The 12,658-nt window shown below is 25.0% G+C and overlaps 1 protein-coding gene across 1 annotated transcript; it reads right to left on the bottom strand.

Annotated features, from left to right (window-relative positions):
* Nucleotides 1–9,834: 9,834 nt before the first annotated feature.
* LOC105624301 (guanine nucleotide-binding protein subunit alpha homolog) lies at nt 9,835–12,658 on the bottom strand. The gene is made up of 5 exons (XM_012205664.1): nt 12,443–12,658; nt 10,832–11,092; nt 10,631–10,681; nt 10,273–10,490; nt 9,835–10,192 (listed from the first exon to the last, which is right to left on the bottom strand). The coding sequence occupies exons 1-5, from the start codon at nt 12,656–12,658 to the stop codon at nt 9,835–9,837; spliced, it is 1,104 nt and encodes a 367-aa protein (XP_012061054.1).

Raw genomic sequence — 12,658 nt, 5'->3', positions numbered from 1 at the left:
TTTTTTGACATTTCCGACGCATATTTCAAAGTTTTTCTACTGAAGAGAATAAATTTGCCTTGTAATATTGACACTTCATTATAACTTAGGAACTTATTCTATAACTCTTATCAATCATAGTGCTACAGTTACAGAATAAGAGTTAAGAGTTACAGAATAGGCTTCTTAATTTTATATAAATACGACGGGAATCTCAATAAAGAAGCACCAATAGTTTGAGAATACTTTTGAAAATATTAATAGCTTGCACAATGAATATATACTTGTACATTCTTTCAATTTTGGAAGTCTTTTACAAATATACTTTGTTATGAGTATACAAATTCGGAGAGAATTGTGGAACGACGATATTCACTATGTACAATTAGAAGAAGCTTGTGTGCGAATTGAATAGTGGTGCTGAAAATGCAATAGTTATAAATTTGAAATTTAAAGCTTTAGGATATAAAATTTTTCGAACGTGGTATTTATCGTGTAAAATATTGCGAAGCGATAGATCTTCATAGAAAATACGCGATATTTTACATATTTATCCTTCTATGCATAATTCGTATGTGAATCTCATAATTAAAAATATCTAAGTTCTTTTCAGGTTAGCATAATATTATATTAATTAAGGCATCTTTTTATGCCTTTAAGTAATTCTTTTCAACATTTCCTGATATTATATTTGTTTATATCTTAATTATACTATTACTTTTCTTTCACTTTTTTTGACATATATATGAGATTTGTAAACGTAGAACTATTTAAACTTAATTGTTGTTGATTGTTATATATGTTGAAAATATTTATAATTTTCATATCAATGTTTCCGTTAATTAAATTAATTGTTTACACCTATGTAATTGCTTTATATCGAATGAACAAAGTCATTTAATTCTTAATGTAAGTGTGTAAAATTGGTTTAACAGTCGCAGATTTTAATAAGTTTATTATATTTATATTATTCTAAAGAGATGTAATAAGTTAGGAAAACTTGCTACGAAATTACACAAGTTCTATCAGCTTAAAAGCACAAGATTTAAAATAAATATTAACATTTTCATATTAGAAAAATCAAGTTATACTTTTTCAAGTTACAGAAATATATCTTCTTGCAACAACAATAATAAACAAATCAAAATAACGTTACAAAAGTGATAACTAGAAATATATATGCATTTGTTGTAATTTTCTGCGACATATAACATGTATTATTATGAGTGAGATCTCTTAGTTCTCTCAGATATCTTTCGAAAATAATTTTGCAGCATATATTACTTATTACATTCCTTGAATACACGTATCATATACACAAATCTACATATATCAAGATTATGTTATATGCGTAAACATACAAACATAAATAACTGTATAAGAGCATTTCATAGTATTTAATAATCGATATATATATCGAGCTATAATGTAAGGAGAAAAAAATACGAATTAAAAAATATACACATCGATCGATGCTGCCATTTTCTAAAATTCTTATTTCAAAAGATTATTATAATTAGACTGCTCACTTCGGTTATCAAAAAAAAATAAAAATGAGGCCAAAAAATTCTTATTTATGTTCATCCATACATATGTATTATCTGTATGCATATTATGTGTGATGGGTTTATTATATGACCAACACTACACATTTATGTACATATAATATTACCATTCATAAATTCGGAGTTGCTTTGTGATTTCTTGCATTTTACAAAAATTTAAATATCCCGGTGAAAAAAATAATAAAGTTTTTATAAATGCGTTTTAAAGAGAAAACTTTTTTTAAATTTTGACGTTTTGTCTCTACCAATACTTTGGTCTCAAATTACAAAAATTGAATATTGAAAATTTACATTTTTTTTCAATATTTTTGTTATTTTTGTAAGTATTGTACTTGGATGTAGCATTATTGGACAAAATTTAACAAATAAGCATTTTAAAATAGATTTTATAACTTGGAAAATTTACTTTAAATTAAAATTAAAAATAAAAAAAATTTCTAAGCTTCAAAATGTTTTTTAAAAAAATCAGCACAATGATTTTTCGCAAAAATGTAGATTTTTTATTATGAAAAAATTTTCTTTTTCGAAAATGTTTTTTAATTTTGAAACTAAAAAAATTTATACTCCTTATGAAGACAAAGAAAAAAATTCAATATTAATTGTAATTAAATTTTAATAGATTAATACTTTTTTAATGCATACATTATATTATTATGCATAAACAATATTATTATATTTGTAAATAACTTAGTATATATCACATGAGATCACAACAAAAATTATATATAGAATTACGAATTAATTTTTTTTAATTGTATTTTTCTACTGAATGAATTTTATAAATTCGAATTTTTAAATAAAAATCGCAAAATTCTTTATATGTTAATTGAAAACTACATTTTATACTTGTTATTTTCACTTATTTCAAATTTATTATTTTCACAAAATTTGAGTCCTCCGAATTTTGACGGTTGGTAACTATTTTACATCATGCGAACATGCTTAGCAACAAACATATTGAAGTGAGTAGTCTAGTTATGCAGACATTTATGGTCAAAATATATAATAAAAGACTACATAGTTCTACAAGCTTTTTCCTAATTGAAAATATCGCGAACTTTTGAAAAAATGAAGTTATATTTTTACTTTTATATACGTTTTTGATACTATATATTACTAAAGCAAGAAAAATGTAAATGTGTTGTAATATAAAAAATATTTGAACAAATATAATATAATTACTATAATCGCTTAGAATAACTGCCAATGTGATGTATTTAGATAAAATATTTTCTGTACTGTATTATTTAGCGCATATTAGCAATATTTGAAGAAAAATTGCTATTATTAGGATTGAAAACTAAGCTATTTTTTTCACATACGTACACACAATTGTAAAAATTAACGATATACTCGTTGTATAAAATCACAATATATAAATAAATGTAATAATTAATACTTCAATAAAAAATGATGTACTCATTTATTATATAAAATTAACGTATACGCATACGAAATACATTTATATTATTGATTAGTGATATAATTCCATGTCTATGGTCACATATAACGTAATAATATATAATTTTAAGGCTTCTTGAGTTATCAATCTCAACCATACTGAATCATGACGCTCATGATGTCATGATTCAATATGGTTGAAATAAGTACTCGAGAACCTTAATATATGAATCACAAATAATAAATAAAAAATAATAATAAATAATTATAATGACAATACATTTTCCATTGATATAATTAAGTAACCAAAAATTTTTTTCTATGAACAAGTAAACTAACTAATATCTATTGTTAGTCTATTGTTACATAAAATATTTTTTTTATCGTATAACATCTATTGGTCATTAGTAAATTAACATACCATTATATCTTTTAAAATTGTTTATTATTTGTGTATAAACTACATTGTAATAATAATTCATGTAAAATATTGTTATATACAAATGTACAATGTACAAAAGGCACGATATATCTACATTCTTTAGCTCACATATAATAAAATGCAAGACAATAAAAATCACGAAATATAGGAAGTATACATAATTTAAAAATGTTACAAAAAATTTATTATCAATAATTGTTTTATAGTACCGTTAAAAAAATTAAATATATTGTGCTTTCAAACGTCACAGATTATTGTTTATCATGCATCCGTACCATTTACATTATTCTTGTTTACTATTATATCTCCTTTTCATATTTTTTTCATTGTATTTCGATAACACATAGAACATTCTCCTCTATACCTCTAAAGAGACATCACTATAAAGTATGAGAAAATATACACGATTTAAACAATTTCGTTTCGTTACATTATATGTATACATAGAATGTAAGTTATGAGACTGTTATTTATTCCACTGAATAATGGGGTAGATTTTAATGTAAACTTCTAACAAAAATGTCACACGTTAAAATATCTTCTAATTATAAATTCAAGAATTTTTAATAATTAAATATAATCCTTCGTGGTCACACTAGGGTTAAAAATGATCCCAGAGCACATTTAATCAGTAATTTTTTTATTTTATAGAACGAAATCGTGTATATACGTGTATATAATGTGTTAATTGTGCTCTGAGGTCATTTTGGTTCCGATATAACCATTACGGAACTTTTAAGAAGCGTGATTATAAAGAATCGAAAAATAAGAATTCATAATAAACTTATATTTTATCTTAAATTTTATTTTGACAAAAATTCCATTTAAAATGACTTCGTTGATTTTTTTTAATATCAGATATAAAAATTAAAAAATTGTACAAAATACGATAATTTTAATTTTTTTTGTTAAAAGAGAAAACTTTAATTTCCTTAATTCGAACCTATTTGGTTTTAATATGTTATATATAAAAAAGTAGTTTTATGCTTACACAATTTATGTTATTAATATAAATAATATGTAATGATTTGCCAACTAATATTCAGAATGTATACTTTGCTATAAGTCTGTCAGCATTAATATGAAAAAATATTGTTTTCAAGTTTCATGGAAACAATTTTTTAAATATTATTAAATTTAAATGAAAAATATGAAATATAAAGAGCATGGCTGCGCTAAAAGTAATGAGAGTATTTAAAATTAATCATTATCTATGTATATACACAAACATACGCAATCCATTATTCCTTCATTTTAATATTCATATCCTTTTTTTTAATTAGAGGAAAAAAGTAAATAAAATAGTCATTCTTATTTCCTTCTTTTTAATTTATGAATGTAAGTATGAATAAAAGTATATATAAATATGACGTTATTTCAACATTTGGCATTTTATACAACTTTTTTATGACTTGAAATACATTAAGTAGATTAAATTGGATGTATCAAAATCATTTTAGAGAATTTGAGAAAAATGATATAAAAATTTTGGAACTTTTCAAGAAATATGTTATCATATTTATTATAGTCTCAATCTATGTTATTATAATAAAATTTCAAGTTTGTATCATTTACATATATATTTTTTGTTCCATTTATAAATAGCTTAATAGAATTACTATATATGATATATCCATTATCATATATCGATATATAGTTCAAAAATATAGTTTCAATAAAATATAACCGCAGCATAATGTAAGATATATACCAAATGCTAATAACATAATTCCCCGAATTTTAACCGCATCTATGATTTGACTACTTAATATCAAAAGAATTTTCTATTAAGCTGAGTTGTTCGTAGAATTTTGTACATAAAATATAATTACTAAAACTTATACTTACGAATTTGTTTATGTGATGAATGTTTTTTTTATATTTCTTGTAAATCTTTTTATAAAAATCATACACGTTTTCTCTGTGTGAGGAGTATTAACATATCAATTGTATGTAAACGACATATACATAAGAACTAGTATAAAAACAAGGTATGTTCAAGGCAATACTATTGTTACAAAAACGTTGAAATTGGACCTGATTATCTTTATAGGAATGTAAAAATATCATTTACAAAATATACCGATTATCAATTATTTTTTATACAATCAGCTGTTTGTATGAAATAATGTTTATGTATAAAAGCTTAAATGCGATATATCTCAATATCTTTTTTATACATAACAGACGCACAGCATATATGTACATACGTACACGTGACACGCATACATATACATACATATATACATATATACATACATATATACATACATATATACATACATATATGTGTAATTTAATACATAATTAGAATAATTTTAGTTAATAAAAATGTATATTACAAATATTTATTTGTTAAATTTATACCGCTTTATTAAACTTTTACACATTAAAACAAAGATTTTATGTAATAAATAATCTATAGAATTGGAATGGCTTGTAGCATAACTATAATGATGTTTAGAAAAATATGTATTGCATGTATATATATACATACGTGTATTCGTGAACTCAGAAAGAGGCTAATTTTACATGAAAAAATAAGTCAAAAACATATAACAAAATTTTTTCAAAAGACTTTGTGTCTGAAAAAATTGATTTTACATATGCGTCGAATACGTGTGAACTTAATTATGTCTCGACTCATGGATTTGGATGTAAACTATTATCTCTGCTCATGTTTGTATTCATTATTGTATTGGGTAATCAAAAATACATGACAAAAATAGAATATTCACGAATTATAAATTTTATTCCATTTAAATAGATAAATATTATAAATTGTTGAAAATGTCCATTCTGTCGAGTACATAATTCTGCTCTTTGAAGTAAATTCTAACGTTTTCTAACGTGTTCTAAGTGTTTTAATTTATAAATTAAATCTATGTAAAATATTTAAAGTATATTTTCTCGAAAACAAAGCCTCATTCCAAAAAAATTTATTCTACGCTTTCAACTTATTTTTTCATATAAAAAAAATCAACTCGATTACATCATATGTTACGAATTTTGTGTATGTATGCGCGTGCACAAACAAAATGCACGTAGTGTCTATTAATTATTAACAACGCTTGTGGGCAGCAAACTAAACTGAGTAGAGCAGTATCATTTTGTAATTTTTTGTAACAGTTAACAAAATATTATTTATTAAAGATTGAATAAACATGTATTCCGATGTAATACCTGCAAGCGCACGGCGAGAACAAAACCGCGAAACTTCGAAAAATCCAGGTTCATTTAACAATCTTTAGTAATTAATATCCCATTAATTACTGCAAAAATTACAAAATGGTACAGAATTTTTCGACTCAATTTTATCCACTCTATTTACCTACAAACCTTATACAAATAATTATCAAACATCTTGTATATATCCATTTTTAATTAATAAAAGATAAAATTTAGAATAACGTACAAAAATGATGATTTGATTCTATACATAGAACCCAACTATCTCCTTAATCATCAACATTATTACATAAAATCTTTAAATACAGTTTATATGCATATGCACATAGTAAAACAATATTAACGTTTGTTACCAGAAACACACACACAATTTGACAATAATTTATACTACAAAAAAATACATTTACTTTCTTCAGAATTTTTGGTATTACAATATTCAGTTCAACTGTGTCAGATTTTTTTCAAATCGACATCCATTTGCAATCATAAAATTATAAAATTCATAAACAAATACAATATTAAATTTATAATGCTAAATTAGATATATTTCATACAAATTGCTGTTCTAATCTGGTAAATAATGTAGAAAGTAAAAAATTTGGTTAATTCGCATACTACGAAAAAAATAATACTGATTTTATTTTTCTTCTAAAAGTGTAATAATCAATAAAGGATCAGTTATCAAATATACAGAATAGACAAATAAAACTTGTTACAAAACTTGTTACTTATGATGTGATATAATTACATTCAAATTAAAAACAGCTGCTATTATATTTCTTTAAAATTTATGATTTTGTACTTCATATATTGTATTTAATTTAACAAATATACAATTTCTTCTATATTATGTATATAAAGATATATAACAGATGATACATAATATATAAAAAATTAAATATTTACATAAAAAAAAAAATAAAGAATTTAATATTTTCAAACAATTTTTATAAAAAAAACACGATTCAATATCAGCACTTTAGCTAGATATCTATGGGAAAAACAATTTTAATTAATGTATAATTATCTTCAGTTAAATGACAATAATAGCAGCCTACAATTCATTTATTCGATGTAAGAAACAAAGATTTAAATATTATTATATTCAGGATTGGAAAGTACTACTTTTACTTTTGTAACTAAGTTGAAGCGTGTTTTCATGCTGATGTTGACGTTGACGTTTGCAGCATAATAAAAATTGACAAATATATAATATAAAAATTTTTGACGCTAAAAATGACCATCTAGCATCAGTATAAAAAACTTTTACAGTTAGAGTTATTTTTTTCAGTAACTTTAATATAACTTCGTTCTTCTTTTCTAATATAATTGTAACTCTCAGTAACCTTGTTTTTATTGCTTTGTTTATTATATTTTAAGATTGAGAGTCCTTTAATTAATCAAAATTCTGGAAATGGTTGAATAGGTTTTGAAAACAAAGCATTTTTGAAAAAAATTTTCAGACATAAGTTATAGGCTTGAAAAAGATCTATTTATTTATTACATTTATTGAAAAATGTTGTTAAGGTTAAGTCGATTTTTTAGTGCGAAAACCCTATTTTTCATTCCAGATTTAATTTAATAGCTGATGTGGAGAGCTTTCCAACATTATAATAAAGTCATTTTTTCTAAGTATTTTTCGAGGTATAAGGCGTATTAACGAAAGTTACAGTACTACTATCATATACAACTTGTTTAACATGTATGTATATAAAAATATAAAGTGTAAATCAATCTTTTTCTTTGTTAGCTCTAATAGTATCAAAATGTTACTGTTGTTCTGTAATAATAAACAAACTGAAAAAGTTACTTTCTGAGTAACTAAAACTGTAACTCGTTACTTTTTAAAGTAGGTAATTTGAAACCATAATTAGTTACTTTTTGAAACAAAAACAAACTGTAACTGTAATTAGCTATTTTTACAAAGTAACTTTTCCAACCTTGATTATATTAAATAACATTGCTCCTTCGGAAAAAAATGGATGAACTTTTTCCACAGCAATTTGAACACAAACTGGTTAGCTTCATTTGGTTTATATGGCTTGAAAACTAATATTTGGTTTTCTTGTTATTTAATCATTTGAATGCCAAAAGCGATTGCAAAAAAACATCATGTTGAATCTAAAAGTCTATTATGTAGAAGTATGATAACGAACATAAAACGAAGGAACGCAATCATTATCTTTGGCATTTCATGCGATTAATGTATTCAATAATAAAAATAATTAATCTTAAATAAAAAATAAGTTAATTATAGATTTGTGAATTCTAGTTTAATATATCAACCAGCAATAATCTTATATATATTAAATCATGGGAAAAACATTGAATTATTTATATAGGATGCGTTTGGAAAAATTAGCATTATTGGTCATTCCATCTTTATCGTTCATATATAAATCGAAGATAGAATGACATAAATAATGCTAATAATGTCTCCTAGCAACCATAGCTACACAAAAAAACCGAAGAATTTAAACTGAATTATTTGCAACTGATCCTTTCTTTTTATACAAACCATTATCGTAGAAATTATTGACAATATATAGAATACAAAATTATGTACAATAGAGTTTGTAATGATCTCGCAATCGTTCAATATTTATCAAAAGTATAATAAAAATGTATCTCATATACATACATACATACATACATACACATACATATATATATACATATGCATACATACAGACTGAATCGTAATGTATGTCTCAATGTTTTACCATGGGAGATGAATATTTCTCTTTTAGGCGTGGTCTCCTACGTTTTTTCCAATTACAGTCGATAATTCATCTCCTATGGTAAAATACTGAGACATTCATCATGATTCACTCTATATACACACACACACACATACACACACATATATATATATATATATATATATATATATATATATACACACATATATACATATATACATATATATTTATATTTTTATTTATAAACATGCACACACGCACATGCATGTATACGCACGCATACACAGTGTATATAAAGTCAAATTTTTTTAAATATATCTTTACATTAGGCAGTTTTTTCTTCTTTACTGTAAATGTATCTATATATGAAGTAAATATTCAAAAGTTGTATAATTCATACATATATATTGTCTTATCAAAATGTGTTTTGACGTAGTGTATATTGCAATATTCTTCGAAAACTACAAATTGGATTAATAATATATTAAGTGTTAATTTCTGATGCATACCTTTGTTTTACTAGCTGTTTTATCTGATTAATTACTCCACTTCTACACTATTGAAGCATAAGGGACTCTAAGTTTCGGTGCAGAATAGTATCCTTCACAGCATTAAAGACGACTTTAATATTTTCTGTGTCTACTGCAGTAGTGAAATGATGAAACAACGGTTTCCTTGGATCTCTTTTAACCGAGACGAACATATCGAGGATAAAATTTTGCACGTCCTTCATGGAATGTGGATCACCCGCAAATTGTGGAAAATAGTAACGGATATTTGTATCCTGTGACCTCACTTTTTTATCGAGCAAATCCGTTTTGTTTAAAAATAAAATTATAGACACACCACAAAATATCATGTTATTCACGATTGTATCAAATATATTCTTAGATTCTTCCAATCTGTTAGTTCTCCTACAAGATTAATTGATAATCAAACAAAAACATTATCATTCATTTTACGATCTTGTAAAATAAACAAAAAAATAACATACCTATCTTCCAACAAGACTTGATCAAATTCCGATGATGATACAAGAAAAAGTATAGACGTCACGCAGTCAAAGCATTGATACCATTTTTGCCTTTGAGATCTTTGACCGCCAACATCAACAAAGAGGAATGGAATATTATTAATCGGTATTACAAATTCAGAAATTCCTTTTGTCGCCTTTCTACAGTGTAGAATATCCTGATGTGTCGGTGTATAATCCTAAAAAGTATTTATACACTTTGTAGACAATAATAAAAATTACAAAACAACATACACACAAACACATTTGTCTTTACACTTTATAGTAAATAAAAATATATATATTAATTATTGTAATTATAAATTGTAAAATATATTACCACTCTTGCAATCCTATCAAGATTATCTAAGAAGTACTGAACAGAATCACTCTGGAAATATCAAATCACATATAAATACAACACATAAGTTAAAAAATAATAAAATAATAATAAACAATTATTACATTTATATCAGTTGCACAATGCATGCACAAGATTCGTACCTGTGCAATTAAAAAAAAAAAAGAGAAAAGATCTTACTAATTGGAATTCTCTTCGCCTGTCGAATGCTCTTTTAATCGATGCATCCGTCCATAAACTCTGCAATGCTGGCACATAATGCAGAAATAATCTAGTATCCAACACCATGGTATTCTCAAACTTGAGTAATTGAAAACCGATATCGTAATTCTTAGAGTTCTCCCAAGGAATATTTAGTTTATCCCGTGCATCTACTAGAACCTTCATACCCTTTATTATATTCTGATAGATTACATGTTGATATTCCTTAATTAGTTCAGGCTGAAAAAATATATAATACATAATATCAATTCCAATTCTCTGAAAAATATTTCTTATATAAAAGAAACATGATATTTATGCTTTTATAATATATTTTGAAAATATAATAACATTAAATATCAAGAAAAATATATGCTTGATGCTTAAAACGAAATTAGTAACAAATTAGCAATTTTTATTTATAATTAAATATTTAATGTGCCAATTTCAATGAAAAATATTTATTCTGAGATATGACAGAAAATATCGCATGTCAAATCGATATCAATGCTTTTTTTACAATCCATGATTTTATTCCTTATCTTTTTTTGTCTTCTATATGTTTCATACATAATTTATTATACATACGCATATACATATAAACATACTGTATTATTTATTCACTATATTACTCATATTCGACATTTTTTTTCTTTTCTAGAAATATATAAGCATTATAATTCTTATTCTATATATCTATATATATATATATATATATATCATATATCATATTTTACAATGAGAGTCAGTAATCAAAATTCTAACTAGTCTTAATCTTAGAATCTGAGCACAAGAGTAGTAATACTTATTAAGTTATGGACGTAAGTAACACATGAGGTTGGAGTATGGTATACAACTTATTGTCATGTTTCCAAGACAATAAGTTATGTCATATGCCAAAGCTTGTACATTGCTTATGTTTGCAATATAAGTCTATGCAAGTATTACAACAATTTCTTGTGCTCAAATCTTTACTCATACAAGTTGACTATTGGCTAATTTCACCATTAAGACTTATGACTACTTAAGATTTCCAAAACTATCGGCTCATTATAGAACTCTTAGCAAAACAAACTGATTAATATTTATTTCTACTAACGTAGATTAATTTTAATCTAGATTTAATTTATTCTTTAACTATAAAAAATAAGTTAAATCAAGAATTAATTATCAATGGAAATTGAAATATCATTATTTATGGAAACCAGTAAAATAGTTGAAATTTGAAATCACATAGATATATATTGCATTTTTGAACGTTTTATTTTAGGAATACCTTTGTACTCTGTTATTGTATTTTATATATCTTCTCATCAAAAAAAATTGGCCAATGCTTCATTCTTTTCGCAAAAAATCCACAATGCAATTTCAACAAATAAAATACTATGCTCAATTATAGTAAAAAAATAGATACATTAATGTGTTATGTGAAGGTTAAATATTTCGCTAATTAAATACAAACTAGGTGTCATACACGAGATGGCATTGATCATAGGACAACCAAACCAATATTCGAATATTACAAATATTGCGAGACGACACCGATTTCATCACGTGGTGCCGCACGCATGGAACTCCTCGAGTCCTTACCTCGAACTTGATACCGTGAATGATCCGCATCTGCTTGAGGAATGTCGACTTGCCGCTCTCTCCCGCGCCAAGCAGCAGCAGCTTTACCTGCCGGCGAAACGTCTGCCGATCCTTCTCTAGCATCCGGTCGATCTCCTGGCTCTTATAACGCTGCTCAATCTCCTCCGGACTGAATTTAAAACGCAGGCAACACGACCACGTTAAGGAGCTCGCCAT

This window comes from Atta cephalotes (assembly GCF_000143395.1).
Source record: "Atta cephalotes unplaced genomic scaffold scaffold00003, whole genome shotgun sequence".
NCBI lineage: Eukaryota > Metazoa > Arthropoda > Insecta > Hymenoptera > Formicidae > Atta > Atta cephalotes.
This window is presented reverse-complemented; position numbering and strand designations above follow the sequence as displayed.